General features: G+C 45.1%; 1 protein-coding gene across 1 annotated transcript in view; it reads left to right on the top strand.

The window, feature by feature from the left end:
- POLE (DNA polymerase epsilon, catalytic subunit) overlaps positions 1 to 19,006 on the top strand; it is a 90,129-nt gene that overhangs the window by 16,074 nt on the left and 55,049 nt on the right. The window contains 16 exon segments of the mRNA XM_061554752.1: positions 1,053 to 1,163; positions 1,780 to 1,865; positions 2,384 to 2,503; positions 3,254 to 3,386; positions 3,810 to 3,923; positions 5,062 to 5,274; positions 5,598 to 5,705; positions 7,386 to 7,514; positions 9,801 to 9,903; positions 10,329 to 10,475; positions 11,088 to 11,233; positions 11,562 to 11,710; positions 12,824 to 12,916; positions 13,056 to 13,200; positions 16,083 to 16,240; positions 17,381 to 17,576. Of these exon segments, the coding sequence (XP_061410736.1) occupies positions 1,053 to 1,163; positions 1,780 to 1,865; positions 2,384 to 2,503; positions 3,254 to 3,386; positions 3,810 to 3,923; positions 5,062 to 5,274; positions 5,598 to 5,705; positions 7,386 to 7,514; positions 9,801 to 9,903; positions 10,329 to 10,475; positions 11,088 to 11,233; positions 11,562 to 11,710; positions 12,824 to 12,916; positions 13,056 to 13,200; positions 16,083 to 16,240; positions 17,381 to 17,576 (2,151 nt within the window).

Genomic DNA, 19,006 nt, shown 5'->3' with positions numbered 1-19,006 from the left:
TCTCCATCGTCCAGCCGCATGGCCGATCCGCTGTACGGCTCCCATCGTCGTCGCCTCTATATTAGTCAGCCAGTTATATAGTTAGACGCCGACGATGGGGCTGTGTGGATGGGTCACCTATGCGTAGCCCCATATATATACTCGCCTTTTGCCTGTCCAAGGACAGGTGTATTTCAGTAAATCTAAAACTTGCAAGCGAAAAGCAGACCGCGACGTGATATTCATTGCATCAATTCGTGTGCAATTTGTAAGGGCGCGGTGACAGACTTATTTCATTTAAAGGTTATAATCTCTTGTTCATCATGACGTCCTTTTTACTTCTATGTCTCAATAGCGTTACTGAGATCGCGTGACGTGAGGGTTCTGCCTTTGTAGTGAGGGTTATAAGTTGACGCTGAGGAGGGGGGAGGAGGCACCTCGCCCCCCCCCCCATGTGGAGTGATGTCACCCTCTCATGAATATTAATGACGGGGGGGAGGGTGCGCCATGTGGAGTGATGTCACGTGCGTTTCACACAAATAGACATTCTTGGCTCATTATGGTGATTGTGCCTGTAAGTGTGAGACATATAAAAGGAGCCCTCTGCACGTCGTGTCATGGAAGTCGCTCACTACACATTGATTGAAAATAATCCAGCTGAATTATAACGTGACTAACCATTTAGTATAACTGACTTACTAACCAGTATTATCACGTAAATCTGTACCTCACATTCACATATACTGTATAATATATTTTTTATAATTTAACAACTATTTAGTACAACTAATTAAGTATAACTAACTTGTTTCACCAGATAAGTATACCTTTATGTTAACATATCTAAAATAATGTATTATCAGCTTCATAACATCATTCATGTGAATATATTAACATCTAAGTTTCACTTGCTGCCACTTCCTCTTCCGTTGTGGGTGCACTTTGATGACATCGCACTACCTATTCACAATTTCTTGCAACTGGCCGTACCTATTTGTTAAATGTTGTGAGATTGCTCTCGAACACACCGGTGTGATGGAGTAATAATTTGGCACGTTTGGCTACGTCTCCAGGGATACCTCATCACCAACCGGGAGGTCGTCTCGGAGGACATTGAGGACTTTGAGTTTACACCGAAGCCCGAATATGAAGGTCCCTTCACCATCTTCAACGAGGCCGATGAGGTACAGCTGATGTTTCATTAAACCAGCTTAAGCTCAGAGTGACTTGGTGCTCAATTTAGAATCTTTATTTTATCTAGACTGGGGGAATCCAATGATATATTAATCTCGTTTTCACAGATGTCCAGGTGGGGAGTATCGGCAAGTTACAACAACAAACAATAAACAAAAATAAGGACAGAAAACAAAAAACAATGAGGATTGAGGCATTGATGGTTATGTCCCATTTGCATCCCTGAGCGAATGGTGGAAGTTCCACATTCTTATGGTGGGGGCGAGTTTATCCATAGGACAACCATTGTCATTTCCAGAAAGTGGTTTTCATTTAATCGACCCTAGAGGGATGATGGGCTGAGTCAACCCCCAACTATAATTTGAACTCACAACCTTCCACTTTGGTAATGGCTCGCTCCACCGCTGAGCTATCCGGCCAAATATAAATCTTTTGTTTTTTGTAACAGATCATGTTTAATCAAAATCTGCCCATTGCCGGCTTTTACTTAAGAACTTATTTTTCTTCATGTCCCATATGGAAAGTACATGGAAGTTTAGGTCCAAGTTTAAGTTGGTGAGACGTGATAGCTTGTAAACTAAGCTCATTGCACGGTGCTTTGGACAGGCTGGACTCCTGCAGAGGTTTTTCGATCACCTCCACGAAACCAAACCAAACATCTTCGTGACCTACAACGGCGACTCTTTTGACTGGTGAGGTCCGCAGATCACAACGCGTCTCAACCGATGCAAACGCAGCTCATCCCAATATGCGTGCATGTCAGTCTGTGTGTGAACTTCTCATGCGAATGCCTTTATCGGAATCTGTAATATAGCACTTCTCGTGCATGTGTGCGCATGCGTTTATGTGCACGTGTTTGTAATTAGCTTGCTTGCTTGTTTGTGCGTGTGTGTTTGTGTGTAGTGGGGAGCGGTGGCGCTGCAGTTAGCATGCTGCGCTACGAACTTAATGACCCTAGTTCGATTCCCGCTCACGGCCAACACCAGTGATGATTATCTGAACCGCACCTGGGCCTCCTCGAGGTCGACTCGGCATCATGTTAATACTTGGTGCGGTGTCTAAACATTGGCACTGGGGAGACAAAAGGCGGCCGGGGCACTTGCCCCAACAGTCTGTTAAGGCTATACGGGGATCTTTGTACTTGCATATGGATGTATGTAATATGTTTGAGTGTTGTTCATGTGTGCGCGTCTTGTGTTGGGGGTTCGAGGCCGTTTGTGGAGCGGCGTGCTCTCGAGCATGGCCTGGATCTGCTCATTGAGACCGGGTTCCAGAAGGATTCGCAGGGAGAGTACAAGGCCACACAAGCACTGCACATGGACTGTCTACGGTAACATGTTCTGCAACGTCATCGTCATGATCGTTAGCATCAACAATTGTAGTTTTTTTCCAAGTCTGCACTGCACATTGTTATAGCCGGCAGGTGGCGCAGAAATAGTGCTTGTGCCTCACGGCAAGAAAGTCCTGGGTTTGATTCTGAATGCTGGGCACCTTTCAGAGTTTGTATGTTTTCCCTCTGTTCTGCATGTGCTTTCTCCGGTTTCGTCCCATAGCTAAAATACACACACAGTCTAACTGTTTTTGGCCAAAACAATCCCAATGCTGAAAAATTCACTGTAAATTACTCCATTGGTATTACGTATAGTAACATCATGTCACTAAATGTTATTAGAGCACATTTATTTTTTGCTTAGTGGACCCCATGATGGTAGCTGTGCCTGTGCAGAAAAAGGCAACTTCACACGGCCTTATAACTAATACTTTGATGCAAATTTAGTATTTGCATTCTTATAATGCAATGCGACAATACGTGGCAATTTTTCCATGTAATTGACAGGTAATTATGGACCTTGATGCCGGCACATAGTTACCTCCGCTTCTCGAAGACCACCGTGAAGCAGATGGCGCATATTGTAGCACAGTTACCGCATCCGCAGCAGTGGGCACTGGGCCGCCAGTAGGGGGCAATGTTGCTGTGTGTAATGCTTATCGGGAAGTGGCGTGGTACACCCCGCCTGCGTAGGTGCACGCGGGTAGCCATCGTGAGTTTGCGCCGTGTGTATATGTGGGGATCGAGCAGCTGGGTGAAGAGGGACAGCTACCTGCCGGTTGGCTCGCACAACCTCAAGGCGGCCGCCAAGGCGAAGCTGGGGTACGACCCCGTTGAGCTGGATCCCGAGGAGATGTGTCGCATGGCAGCTGAAGAGCCACAGGTGTGGGCACAATGTCGATTAATGTTCACGTTTCAAGTTCTATATAGAGGCGAGAGTTGGCGATCAGCAAACATTTTGTGAAATTCCCTTTTCCATGGGCTCTGAGTTGCCATACCCTGGCTTGCCATGAGAAGGCCATAGAGCAAGTTGACTAATCACACCATCGGTTTCCATCTGTATGGGGATCGAGTGTATCCCCCCTCACGTGCGTGGATTTTCTCCGGGTGCTCTGGTTTTCTCGCACTTGAATAAGTCGTTAATTGTCTGAAAACCTCTTAAAATAAAATCCAATGCAGGACCGTTCTGAAAAAGAGTCTTATTCCTGAATAAATAAGTAAATTACCATTATATTTATTATTAAAGGCTATATGGGGGATCTTCGTCTGTGATCCACTGTTGCTGCTGCCCACTGTCTGCGTGTAGACGCTGGCCACGTACTCGGTGTCGGACGCGGTGGCCACCTACTACATGTACATGAAATACGTGCACCCGTTCATTTTCGCGCTCTGCACCATCATCCCCATGGAGCCGGACGAGGCGAGTACTCCTCCACATGTGCCGTCGCGTGGCCCAGTGGTATTGTGCGTGCCATTTTGTCGCAGAGGTTGCTGTTTCAAATCCGGCAGGATGCCTTGGTTTAATATTTATCTATTTTTTATTGCTTACTCGAAAGCCTTGATGAGTTTCAATAATTTTTTGTTTAGGTGGGTCCTGCCAAGTTTCATGGTAGGGGGCGATGTTGCAATGTATAATCCCAATCGAGTAGTTTGTAAATATTTTTTCAGCATTGGGACGTTTTGGCCAATACTGGTTACATTGTATGTTTTTACATACTCATTGGGTCTTTCGGTAAAGTTGTGACTTTACCGAAAGACCCAAAGAGTATGAATTCCTGCAGTCATGAAAGCTTTAAGTCAAGATTGTATGTTTTGTTATGCTATGGAAGGAAACTGGAGAACCCAGAGAAAATCCCTGTAGAACAGGGGGAGAACATACAAACTCGACATAGAAAGGCGCCCCAGTTGGGAATAGATCCCAGGACATTCACAGATGGTGTTAAAGATCCCGTGATGGCATTTGAAGAAGAGTCGGCCATCCTGTGCTGGTGTCAGGGGCCAAATTTATTATATTACTTGCTAATTAATTGGGAAACATACCATTCGTCACCGCCCACTGTAAAAACATGGCAGGACCCTCTTGAAAAAGAGTATTGAAACTCGGTGGGACTTTCATGTTTAAACAAGCGTGATAGTAAGCATCATTGTCTCGAGTATAACACGGTTTAGAGTTCATCATTGGGATGTTAAACAGCTGCTTGCTAACAACACCCTCTCTGGCAGCGAATGCGCTTACACACGGGTTTGGGGTGGTGGTGCAGTGATTAGCGCGCTGCACTTCGAACCCGGCGACCCGAGTTCGATTTTTGCTCACGGCCAACATCGATGACAAATATCTGAAGGGGTCCTGGGTCCCCACTAGGTCAACTCGGCCTCAAATGAGTACCATGTAGTGTGCAAACATCACCACTCAGGGACAAAGGCGGCCGGGCGTGGTGCTGGCCACCCACCCCATCACGTACCGTGCTGGCCTTCATAGGCATTGCTCGCTAACAGCACTTGCCCCTACAGCCTGTTATCAGCTATACGGGGGATGTTTGTCTTTGGCTTTGTCACAGGTGCTTCGGAAGGGCTCTGGCACTCTGTGCGAGGCACTACTCATGGTGCAGGCATTCCATGCCAACATCGTGTTCCCCAACAAGCAGCAGGAGGAGTTCAACCGGCTAACGGGCGACGGTCACGTGCTGGACTCGGAGACCTATGTAGGGGGCCACGTGGAGGCCCTGGAGTGCGGCGTCTTCCGCAGTGACATTCCCTGTCGCTTCAAGATGGTTGGTGTCAATGTTCTCTCCCTGCAGTGGTGGTGTCGCGACGTGCCTGAATAATAATTATAATGATGATGAATCATAATGATTTGTTTTGATTGAGCACCGTTTACGCCGGGACATCTCAAACCCTCCCAACATGTGGCAGAATGTTGCGTCTTCTTTGCATCTAAACGCTATGCCGTCTCTGGGTTACAGGCATGCACCACCACATCTGACTGCTGACGATTAGTGGCGAGGGTGATGCCGGGACACTTCCACTGTGTGCTGATGAGCACTGATCAGTGATAGTGAGGGTGACGCTGCGAACATGCGACTGTGTCTGATAGAACCCAGGTGTGTTTGAGGAGCTCATGGAGAAGGTTGAGACCACCCTGAAGCATGCGCTGGAGGAGGAGGAAAAGATTCCTCTGGACAAGGTCAACAACTTCTCTGAGGTTGGTGGATGTGAAAATTACACATCTTTGGTTGGGACCAGAAAAATCACTAGTGGCCAGCAGCCAGCCTTGATGTGTGATAACAGGTGAGTGTCGTAGGTGGTGAGCAGTGGATAGTGTTATGCACTACGAACCCAACGAACCGAGTTCGATCCCACTTACGGCCAACACCGGTGATGATTTTTTGAATCGGTTTTGGGCCTCCCCTAAGTCGACTCAGCTTGAAATGAGGACCTGCTCCGATGTGTAAACATCACCACTGGGTAGACAAAGGCGGCCATAGTACTTGCCACCCACCCTCTTGTGTGCCATGCCGGCTTTCATAGGTGCTCGCTAAAAGCACTTGCCCCACCACTATGTTTAGTCGATACGGGGATCTATGCAGGACCGAAGCGGTCCTGCATAGATGCCATATTCTCTGTCCTTGATGTAGGGTATTTCAACGTGACTTACATTTCTGTCTTGTGGCGCTTACTTTATTTAACATATTTTTCGACCACATAGTTTGGGAAGTTTTTCATTGCTGTACCAGAGGAATTTTTTATCCGGTACAGATACAATGAAAGGCTGATCGATGCCCTGGTGTGATCAAGGGTTTGCTCCCTATAGTCAACCATGTTATTTTTTATGATTATTTCGTGATTGCTTCTCATTCTGAGAAAGAGTTGGATGCTCTAATGCTGAACCTCGAGTGTTCACTAAGAGGTGGGGCCTTACCATCAGCCTCACCAAATACTAAGCACCTGCCTGGATATGTTGTGCTATCAAACACTCCACGCCCTCAACTCCCCATGAGTGATTGGGAAGTTGTGGAGGGAGTGGACAAGATTTCATACCTGGGCAGTGTGCTTCTGACCAGCTCCGGTTTGACAGCAGAGGTCTCACTCCGAATCAGTCGGGGGCAGTATTATGTTTCCATTGGCTGATTAACACCGTGTGAAAGCTACCAGGTTCGTCGCTCCGCAAGAACCTTTCAGGTTTTTTCAAACCCAAAGGTTTGTTATGGCCTCCCTTCTCTATGCATGTGAAAAGTGGACCCCTCGAATGGAACATCTGCGCCGATTAGAAACATTCAGTTTGGCCTGCCTACGTTTCATCCTGGGTTTAACCAGCCTGGATTGTGTGAGGAGCTCACAGATCCTTGAACGATCTGGACCCAGTCCCATCACTGAGCTCCTCCATTAAGCAAGGCTGCTTTGGCTGGGTCATGTAGCCCACATTCCCAAAGCAGCTTCTATTTGGTCGGATAGAGGGGGCTAAATGTGCCCGGCACTGGATAGAGAAGAGATGGGCTGATGTGGTAGAGGAATATGTGGAGTTGAGTGGACTTGCTGATGACCGATACCAGTAGTGTCAAGATTTGTTTTGATGGAAGAGGCTCATTAAAGACGCTACTTGGCAGTTGGAAGCAGTCGCCCACCAACAACAGTGGAGGGTAGAGGGGCAGCCAATTGGCACATAGGGGACACAATTGGCACATAGGGGACACATCTGCCAGTCATCTCAGTTGACCCATGACATCTGGGTCTGTTTCATGACCTCACAGCATTGAGCCTTCAGACACTTCACGTGGCCTCAGGGTTCACCTAACTTTGCACAAGCACCGTGGTGATGTCACCGCCACTTAGCGTTGAACAGCGGTTGTCGTTGCTGTTGTGTGCGTGCACCCACTCCACACAGGTGTGCGAGGAGGTGCGGTCCAAGCTTCGTGCTTTGCAGGAAGTGCCAAGCCGGATCGAGTGTCCACTCATTTACCACCTGGACGTGGGGGCCATGTACCCCAACATCATCCTGACCAACCGCCTGCAGGTGCAGCCTTGCACGCTCGCCCAACGCTCCATTCAGCGTCACGTGATCTTTGCACATGGGTTCGGTGGATTATTGCGACGTGATAGGAATATGAGCAGCACGGTCACGTAGCGGTAACAATCATGTCGCACGGCAAGACAGGCCTAGTTTTGATTCCCGACTTTTGAGTTTATTCATTCCCTGCTCTGAATGGGTTTTATCTTGGTTCTGCGATTTCCTAACTTAGCAGGACCATCCTGAAATAGAGTAAAGATTCGGTGAGGTTTTTCCTGAGCAAACAAGCATATTAATAAAATGTATTGAATTTCGATTTAAAGCTTTCGTGACTGCAGGGATTCATCTTCTTGGTTCTTTCGGTAAAGTCACGTAGAAGGGAAATAATAAAAATAAAACATAATAAAATAATTCTCACGACGTTTCGGCCACAACGCAAGCAGACGTCCTCAGGTGAAGAATGCAACACCACCAAGCTTGGAGCGTATATTTAAGCTGGGTTGGAGGGGGCAGAAGAGCGCCTTGACAAAAGAGTTTGCATATCAAGAGGAATTTAGCATATTTATGGGAAATGCGTAGGAGGTAGGCGGGGGGTTTCAAAGTCATATTATGCCCGTGCATTATGCAGGATTACCGAAAGAACCAAGAAGAAAAATGTATTGATTTGAAGCCTTCGTGACTGCAGGAATTACTCTTTGTTTCTTTCGGGAAAGTCACGTAGAAAGAAAATAAATTAAATAATAGAATACGGCGTTTCGATTGCAACGCACGCAATCGTCATCAGGTAAGAATGAATGAGAAAAAAACCTAGTAAACTTAGAAATATAATACAATATAAAACAGAGTCAGCTAACACAACAGTCAACACCCTACCTGGTTGATTACATTCTTCCAAAGATTGCTAAATTTGAGAGAGAATCAAAACACAGACACGGAGACACATAGAGAGACACAAGCAGAGAGAGACAACACAGAGATACACATAGGCACAGAGAAAAACAACACCTCTGTATCGAGGCCTTAAATAGAGAGAGGGGGGGGATGGGGGTTGGGGCAGAGAGAGATGGGGGGGGGGTAGAGAAATTAGCATGTCAATGAGAGAGTTGTGTGGAAATCCACCCCGTAGCAGCCGGGGGAGAGAAAGAGCAAATGGAGAAAACAAACTTAACAAACCTGGCAAATTTTAGAGAGAGAAATAGGAAGTTTGAGAAAACAAACTTTGTAAATTTTGTAAATGTAATGCAATGCAACACAGAGAGTCGGTTAACATGCAGTTAACGCAGAGCCTGGTTGATTACGTTCTTTCAAAGATTGCTAAATTAGAAGTTAAGTGTGAAATTTGAGGGAGAGACAAAACACAGACACGGAGACACATAGACAGACACACAAGCAGAGAGAGATAACACAGAAACACACAGAGAGAGAAAACAAACTTAAATCCTCCCTGTAGAGGTGGTTCAAATTTGATTTGAAGCTTTCGTGATTGCAGGAATTCCACCACCATGCGTGTCAGTAAGGCTTTCCACCACCACAAGTGTGTTATACTGTAATAATTATTGTTTGAGCTCTGCAGTGGCCTGAATATCAATTCTCACAAGCAAATTTATCAAATTAGGTACAACGTTTCATTTGAAACTATGTCCTGGAGTTTTATTCTAACTTCCTGGATTTTGTCTTGATGAAGTTTGACGCAGTTTTAATTGAAGCATCATATGAAATTGCTAAATTTGGTAGTGAGAATTATTCTTCAACTTACCAGTGAGCTGAAACAATTCTAATTGGCGCATTGTTCGACACTTGTACGCGCGACAGTTTAATTTGTGTGGCCGTGTCGGGTGGTGGAGTGTCTGAACCACACACATTTGACTCCAGATCATTATGTTGCCTCACCCAGATATTAATGATGGATCAACATTTTGGCTGAAGTTGAGTAGTCATCGTTTGCGATTGCGAGGGATGCTCTGTGTGTTTGAGCTGCAAGGGGTCAGCGGTAGTGTAGCGGTTAGCGTGCTGCGCAACGAACCCAGTGACCTATGCTCGATTCCCGCTCACGGTCAACACCAGTGATGATTATCTGAACTGGTGCTGAGCCTTCCCTAGGTCGACTTGGCTTGAAATGTATATCTGGTGCGATGTGTAAACATTACCACTGGGGAGACAAATGCAGCTGGGCATGGTGCTGGCCACCCACCCCCTTGTGGGCCGTGCCGGCCTTCATAGGTGATTGCTAACATCACTTGCCCCAACTGTCTATATGGTGGATCTTTGTCTTTACCTTTGTTTGAACTGCAGCCGTCCGCCATGGTGGACGAGGCGACGTGTGCAGCCTGTGACTTCAACAAGCCAGGTGCTAGCTGCCAGCGTCGCATGGCTTGGCAGTGGCGTGGGGAGTTCAGTGAGTGAACTATTTGTTTTGTGCCATGGCATTACTTGCAATTTGGGGTGGCGGATAGTGGAGCAATGGTAGCACTTGTGTCTCACGGCAAGAAGGGCCTGGGTTTGATTCCCATTCGGGTGCCTTTCTGTGTGGAGTTTGTTTGTTCTCCCCCAGTTCTGCATGAGTTTTTGTGTTTTTTAAATACATTCCATAGCAAAAACATAAAATGTAACTGGTATTGGCCAAAAAACATCTCAATGCTAAAATACTTACTGCAAATTACTGAATTTGGATTACACATGGCAGGACCATGATGAAAAAGAGTCTTGAGACTCAGCAAGGTTATGCTTGGATTCTGGCTCTGATCTACTTCTCTGGTCCACCATCCTTTTGCAATATCAGGCAGCTCCAACGTGTGTGATCATATCGTCGCTCGTTCACAGTGCCAGCCACTCGGAGCGAGTTTCACCGCATCCAGCAGCAGCTGGAGAGTGAAAAATTCCCATCCATGTTCCCCGGTGGACCTCCGCGAGCCTTCCACACTCTGTCCCGGGAGGACCAAGCCAAGTACGAGAAGAAGCGCCTTGCAGGTAAACTGCGGTGCCATCCAGAGCCCCAATCCCTTAACAACAACACATCTGACTCTCACACTTAACATCCAGCACCTTGACCCTGAACATCTAATACCTTGACCCTGAACATCTAACACCTGGCCCTGAACATCCAGCACCTTGACCCTGAACATCTAACACCTGACCCTGAACATCTAATACCTGACCCTGAACATCTAAAACCCGACCCTGGACATCCAGCACCTTGACCCTGAACATCTAACACCTTGACCCTGAACATCAATCACCTTGACCCTGAACATCCAGAACCTTGACCCTGAACATCCAACACCCTGACCCGTAACATCCAACACCTTGACCCTGAACATCTAACACCTGAACATCTAACACCAGACCCTGAACATCTAGCACCTGATTCGACACATTTATAATAACGCGATCTGACCCAAAAACCTATATTATGAATAATATTGGTCGCGAAAGCCTACGTGTTAAATTGATCTAACACCTGACCCTGAACATCTAATACATTACCTTGAACATTTAAAACTTGACCCTTAACATCTAACATGCATAAAGAGAAAAAACAAAGAGAGGTCTAGAATGCACGTGTGTTTGCGTGCACTCTAGATTACTGCCACAAGGCCTACAAGAAGGTGCGGGTGACGCGCATGGAAGAGCGCATGACCACCGTGTGCCAGCGTGAGAACTCCTTCTATGTGGACACGGTGCGTGCGTTCCGAGATCGCCGCTACGACTTCAAGGGCCTTCACAAGGTGCGTGCGTATGTACCTATGTATGGGCTGTAGAAGAGATGGGCTGAGGGAGGTTTTGGAGCCGATTGGACTTGCCGATGACCGGCACCAGCGGTGTCAACATCGGCCTCTGTGGAAGAGGCTCATGAAGGGCGGTACTGGGCAGTCGCCCTCCAGTAGAGGGCAGAGTAGCAATACTCACTGTAATGGCGAAAGCGCTACTGCCGGGCCATTCCACTGCTCTAGCAGCTCTTGCCCCGATGGTGTGTAAGGCTTGGGTGTGATGTTTTGCTCACTGTGGTATTACAATGCGTGGCATCGCATGTTGCGTGTGTGTGTTTTGGTGCAGGTCTGGAAGCGCAAGCTGGGCAGTGCCGCGGATAGCGGTGACGCCGCGGAGGTTAAACGCTGCCGGAACATGGAGATCCTGTACGACTCTCTGCAGTTGGCACACAAGTGCATCCTCAACTCCTTCTACGGATACGTTATGCGCAAAGGGTGGGTGTCGATGCCTCTTTATGCACACAGTATTCCCTCGTTTTTCACGAGGGGTACGATGCATGTGAATAGAAAATGTTGTGGATAATGATATTGGGCTGCGGAAAGGCATAAATACATGAAAATTATCATTACGCAAATAAATTAATTGGTTTTAATAAACATTAATGAAAAAAATATATTGAAGTATTAAATTAAATAATAGTTTATAAATTAACTTACCGCATCACCACTTTATCTCATTACTTTCTTTCTCTCTCTCGATGCAGTCCTGTTTAGTTCCAAATGCGATTCGGTGATAGCTAAAATTGCGAATAGCAAATTCGTGAATAACGAGGGAATACTGTTCTCAGTTGTGTGCCCGTGAGTGTAAATTATTCCAAATTATTTATTTTGGCAGCGCCAACACAGCCGTTTGCGCATTGTGCTAAAACACGGCAAATTGAATTCGGTTTCTGCTCATGGCCAACACGATAAGCCATATTACCAGGCTTTACCTGGCTTTACCTGGTAATATGAACATAGATATATACTAAAATGATTTGCTTACTTTTCCTCTACTTTGCACTTCTATTGTGTTTTTTTATTGTTTGTTGTAACTTTCTGACCTGCCCCGACTGGAAATTTATGAAAAAGAGCTATATAGGTCAACGGACTCCTCTAGCATAAATAAAGATTCCGATTCTAATCGATGATGAGTGTCTTGAGCTTCCCTGAGGTCAATTCAGCCTTAACTGAGTACTTTGTCTGGTGTATGAAACATCAGCACTGGGAGACAAAAGTGGCCGGGGGTTGTTCTAGATTTCTGCCACAATATTTGTACACTACGCAGGCTCTCTTAGGTGCTTGCTAGCAGTATGAGCCCCAGCAGTCTTGTACAAGGGATCTTGTGTTTGTGTAAATTATGCAACTCGTGCTTTTGCCATGTGGTACAGACTGACGTGTGATTTGTGCAGCCGGCTTCGGCTTAGGTCATGTGGTGTCAGCCTGCCACGTATTGCTGCAATAGTAATGCTAAACTAAACGTGCGGCCCTGCTATGTCTCTCTTGCGCCCGTGTTTAAGGAGAGGATGAGCGTGTTGTTGTGTTGCCCCGTTCCTCTGCGTGTGGCAGGGCACGTTGGTATTCGATGGAGATGGCCGGGATTGTGTGCCACACTGGAGCCAACATTATCATGCAGGCCCGTGAGCTCGTGGAACAGATCGGGTGAGTTCTAGCGATTGACAATGCTTTATTCACTTGCAACACGCTTGTGAAAAATATTAAGTTAAAGATATATCACTTTTAAACGGGTCAGATTAAACGGTGCTGATTAATTTGCTTTGCCGCTGATGACTTTCCGCAGCCGCCCGCTGGAGCTGGACACGGATGGGATCTGGTGCGCACTACCCAGCTCCTTCCCCGAGAATTATATCTTCCACACGAGCAGTGCCGAGAAGCCCAAGGTCACCGTCTCGTACCCGGGCGCCATGCTCAACATCCTGGTCAAGGTATGTTGTGGCCCTGTGCCCTCGGGCACCCTGTAGGACAACGTCAGGTTCTAACACACATCTCCACGACAGTCATTGAAACATCCGGCCCGTGGCTCAGTGGTCGAGCAAGCGGCTCGCAATTGGAAGGTTGCGAATTAATATCCCATCATGCCTCCGGGGTCGATGAAATCAGTACTGCTTTGTGGGGAACTCGATAGTGGTTTTTGTAATGCTACGTCTTGTGTCACGTAAAACATGAGTTTGTCTGGGAACTTTAGAGTCTCTAATTTGGAACTCGGTACACAGCTGAGCTCACGCACAATTAATTTGAGGTGATTCCATTTCTCTCAGTCAGTGCAAGAAATGTTGCGCTGCCATGCCCAAGTTCTTCTGCTAATGTGCTGTGTATTTGAATATGCATGAACACACCTCATGTAAATATACATATTATTTTCTTGGTTCTTTTGGTAAAGTCACATAGAAGGAAAAATAATAATAATAAATAAATAAAGATTCTCACCATTATTTTCCTTCTACGTGACTTTACCGAAAGAACCAAGAAGATGAATCCCTGCAGTCACGAAAGCTTTAAATCGAAATTTATACATTATGCCAAATGACATGTATATGAACATGCAGGAGCATGCTCCATGTCAATTGTCTTATGGATAAGCTCACTCCTGCCATCAGAATGTGGAATTCCACCATTGGCTCATGGCTGTAAGCAGGAAATAAGTACAGCCTCAATGCTCTTATTCTTTGGTTCTTTCGGTAAAGTCACGTAGAAATAAATAAAATAATAATAGAATACGACATTTCGATTGCAACACAAGCAACCATCATCAGGTACAAATGAATGAGAAAAGAACATAGTGAACTTGGAAATATAATGCAATACAACACAGAGTGTTGGCCAACACAAGTCAACACCCCACCTGGTTGATTACGTTCCTCCAAAGACTGCTAAATTTGAGAGCGAGACAAAACATAGACACACAGACATACACACAAGCAGAGAGAGGCTCACAGAGAAAAACAGAGAGAGACACACATAGGCACACAAAAAGGCAACGTCTCTGTGTCGAGGCCTTAAATAGAGAGGGGGGGGGGGCAGAGAGGGAGTTGTGTGGAATTCCTGCCCATAGTGGCTGGAGGAGAGAATGGACCCATAAATAAGCACGGAACAAGCACGGTAGATATCAAATTTAGTAAAATTAGGAAGTGTAATGCAATGCAACACAGAAAGTCGGTTAGCATATAGTTAACGCATAGCCTGGTTGATTACGTTCTTCCAAAGATTGATAAATGACAAGTTAAGTGTGAAACAAACAAGCACGACAAACCCTCCCCATAGAAGTGGTTCAAACGGACTAATAATTATGAACAGGTGAGGTCCTCCACATGGACCCCCCCCCCCCCATCATTAATAATGAACGGGTGACGTCACTCCGCATGAAGAAGGTGGAGTGGAAACGAACATTTGTTTACGCAAATTACCTTTCATTTTGACCTGTATTTATGGAAAGTAAAGCTATTAAAGAAATCAACGCAGCAACTAATATAAGGAGCCAAAAAAAGGCTGTGTGTGTGTCTCGCACGTGACGTCAATCCACATGCCCCCCCCTCATTATTATTCAGAAGAAGGTCGAGCGGCTATGATAATTTTTTTACGCAAATTCGCTTTCGATTTTACGTATCTTTATAGAAAGTGAAGGCAATAAATAATTCTACGCCGCATCACAGTGCACTTGGTGCCTTTATTTATTCCTTCGGCACGTCCAACAAAAGGTAAGTCTACTTTTCGCTTCCAAATTATGCTACAATAAACATTTCTTGCAGACATTGTATCGAATTCCAATTGTTTTCAACCCCAGCGAGCGAAAGCAGACGATAAGTAAGTATCAGAGCAGTGAAATTCAAGTAATTGAAGGTCCGTTAAATACAGTGCTACTGTGACATTCCGTCAGGTGTTTTATGACACATTTGCGTGCAACAACCACTGCCATTAATGCAGTGCTGCAGTCAAATGCTGCGAGGTGTTTTATGACTTCCTTTTGTGCAACATTCACTGCCATTAATACAGTGCTACAGTGAAATGCAGTTAAGTGTTTGATGTCATCATTTTTTTCAATAATCCCTGCCATTACATTTAGATAAGATACAATTATACTCTGATCATTTTATTCGTAACTCTAATGCTTCTCTTTGGGCTTCGTTATTTGCTAAGTTTCTTCAGACACTATCAGCACTCTCCTTTCTTCACTCTTCGCTATCAAGCGTCCATCGGTAAAGATACATTTGTCAGTTAACAGCTTCAGGTGATTTGAAAACAGTGCTAAAGTGAAATTACGGGTTTTTTCAAATTATACAGCCACAGAGATTGTTCGCTTTTGCAACCGAGGCGAAATCGTCTTCATCCCGAGACTCGACCTAGCTCCAAGTGATGTCACTCTTCCTTTCGTACTGAAACGACGACAAATTCCGATAATTCCTGCGTATGCGATGACGATCAACAAATTGCAGGATCAGACTTTTGAAAATTTGGGTATTTATCTCAATAAACCCGTATTTTCCCATGGCCAGTTGTATGTGGCTCTGTCTAGATCTGATATCCTCCGCAGATCAAAGTGTCCATCAAGGATAGCCAACTGCAGGGAAACCTTTTGAACAGTGATAAGAGATTCATAAAATATTGTATACCAAGAAATCTTCCAAAGTCCTTAATTTCATTTACTAAGTTAAGAAAAAAATATTTTTGTTGCTACATTTCCAAATAAAATTAACAATCACAATTAAACGTTAATTTACATCTTTAATATTACAGCTTCCGTCCTCGGACGGGCTAACAAGCTAGTTACAAATAAAAACGCACGGCTGTTTTTGTGTTGTGCGTTTTGCAGGAGAGCTTTACAAACCACCAGTACCAGGAGCTCACCGAGCCCAGGTCTCTTCGGTACGAGACTCGCTCGGAAAATTCCATATTCTTCGAGGTGGATGGGCCGTACTTGGCCATGATCCTGCCAGCGTCCAAAGAGGAGGGCAAGAAACTGAAGAAGAGGTGGGTTGGGGGAAAAAGGTCATGATTTTAGCTCTGATTCAACAATAATTGGAGCTGTCACAGTGGTGTCACGGTTCGCACCACACTCACTGATCTTGCAATCCAGCGGTCGTCGGCTCGATTCCACCAGCCTGTTGAAACTATGGTAAAAATTTCTCAAATCCCTCCCCACCACCTCCATCCACCTACCAGACATGGATACAGTGCAGTCAATCAGCAGGTCGGTCGCATGTGGTGGGGTAGAGTGTGGGTAGGTACACCTCTTTCAACACGTCTTGTCAATGGTGAAAAATAAACCAAATACCCTCGAGAATTCACTTCAGTGGAAGCCCTTCCGGCAGCAGTGCCATGATAAGAAATTGCAGGGCCGCAACTTTACCTTTATTTTTATTAGAAAAATGTAAATGGTGTTTGGGATAAATATATTCTTAAATATTTTTACTTTTTGGAAATTATATCAACCAAAGCAAATCTACAGACTTCTCTGGAGCCATCAACTATATTTCCAAATTAGACATTGATTTTCAGTGGTTACCCAATTTACATTGCTATTCTTCTTAGATCATAGTTGCTACTTATGCCTCAGCAAGAAGCGTCGAGGTTTGATTCCTGATTTGGGCAGCTTTCTGTGTGGAGTTTGTATAATGTCCACTTCTTCGGCATGGTTTTCCTCTGGGTTTTCCATAGCTAACAGAAATCTCCACAATATAACTGGTATTGGCCAATCATCCCAACCGCTTGTTAACCACTCGCACCTGTTCTCTTAACTGGCACCATAACAATCCCACTTTATCTCAACCACTGTTATATTTTGTACCAATTTATAATTGTTGTTAAGCTCCTTGGAATAAGTCGCTATATAAATTTATATAACATAAGATCAAATCCTAAAGCTGAATAATTACCTGCAAATTACTCTATTGGGATTATACACAGCAAAGCTCTGAAAACTAGGCTGGACCCTCATGAAAAATGTCTTGAGATTCAGTGAGGCTTTCCTGTGTAAACAAGCATGATAATAATATCCAGTAGAAAGAGAGTAAGTCATTTGCAAGTGTTTTTCAAATGGCACGTCTGTGAGTCTGCCTGTGCTTGAGTTGTCGCCGTGTACAAGTGTCCCTGTGCTGCCTTTTGACGCAGGTATGCGGTGTTCAACGAGGACGGTTCTCTGGCCGAACTCAAGGGGTTTGAGGTGAAGCGGCGCGGAGAGCTACAGCTCATCAAAATCTTTCAGTCGTCGGTGTTCGAGGCGTTCCTCAAGGGCTCCAACTTGCAGGAGGTTTATGCTGCCGTGGCCAAGGTGGCTGATTACTGGCTCGATGTGCTCTACAGTAAGGTAAGTGACGGTGCTGAAGGAACCCGTGCTTTTTTGACGTCTGCTTCTGTAAGAATGTTACTGTGACATGGCCCAGTGGTCGCGAGTTTTCCGCTTGTTGCAGAGGTTCATGATTTGAATCCGGCAGCCCACCCTTGTTATTTCTGCAGGTGTATTAGGGATAAGATACAACGCACCGTCTGCTTAATAGTGGACATTAAAGATCCCTTGAAATAATTCTAAATGAGGAGGCCATTGTGTGCTGGCATTGCACTTCTAATTTTCCAAATTAGTGAAAAATTACACAAAGTTACTCAATTGGGATTACACAGAGGAACATCGCAGTGTACAGGATGGACCTGATTTGAAATCGCTATATCTCTGCAACCACAAACCGCCCATGAATTAAACTCTTACCACTTGAAAGAGTGAGGCATAGTTTCAAATGATTACCGTTATATGCCTCTACCCAGCGTACAAACAGCCCCGAGCCCAGACATGGGCAAAGTACGGCCCGTTGGGCTTTTTAATCCGGCCCGCCGAACATGTCCAAATATTATTATTAAATTAAATTTTACCTTCCTCCGGTAATGCCCCCATTTCCCCATTAGATGGCACACTTTATGTAATTCAACAAAACAAACAAAACTTAACTCCGAGTTCTCTCCGAATTTCACGAGTCCGTTCTAGACCCCACAGTTTTTTAAAGAGTTTTAAGCACAGAAAACATAATTAAAGTTTGAAAAATCACCACGCACCTCAGAGAAAAACGTGAGAAGAGAGGCATTTGGGACGAATTCAACTATCGTCTCTATGTTGTCTGTACAGCAGGTGGAGGGCACATAGAGCATTTATAAAATGGTTAGTAAAACTTAACTCATTAAACCGTTTGTAACTTTTTGTGTAATTGTAACATGTTGCCATCGTGAAATATACTGCTTTGAAATTGGGTTCATCTTTTTGAAACACCCTGTATTTCTAAAACTGCACAAATATAAATTGCTGTTAAATAAAATATACTTAATACAGCAAATGTCAGGACTGGCAGATTACATCTTAAAACTGTTCCTGGCACAATTAAGTCATGGTGGCGAGATATTAACTACCTCGTCTGGTATACAGGTGGTCGTGGTTTTATCCTGACCCTGATGATGCCTGTATATTTGGTGTTTGCATGTTCTCCCAGTGGTCGCGTGGATTTTTCCCCGGGTCCTCCGGTTTTCCCTACACATTTAGAATCAACATGCGTTTAGAGTGTTTGGCTGCTGTAAATGTCCACGCGATAAGCCACTTTGTTGAGCTGTCATTTGTTGCCAGGAATTCTGGGTGTTGAGTATGGAAAAGCTGCGTAAATCCTACCAGCTGCTGATTAGTATAGGTACCGAAAGAGCGTCATGTAAAACTTGAAGTATCTGGACATGTTGCAGTCACTTTTCGAATAAGGATACGTG

Source organism: Lethenteron reissneri, chromosome 20 (genome assembly GCF_015708825.2).
Source record: "Lethenteron reissneri isolate LAM-NWPU_2019-01 chromosome 20, ASM1570882v1, whole genome shotgun sequence".
Classification (NCBI taxonomy): Eukaryota; Metazoa; Chordata; class Hyperoartia; order Petromyzontiformes; family Petromyzontidae; genus Lethenteron; species Lethenteron reissneri.
This window is presented reverse-complemented; position numbering and strand designations above follow the sequence as displayed.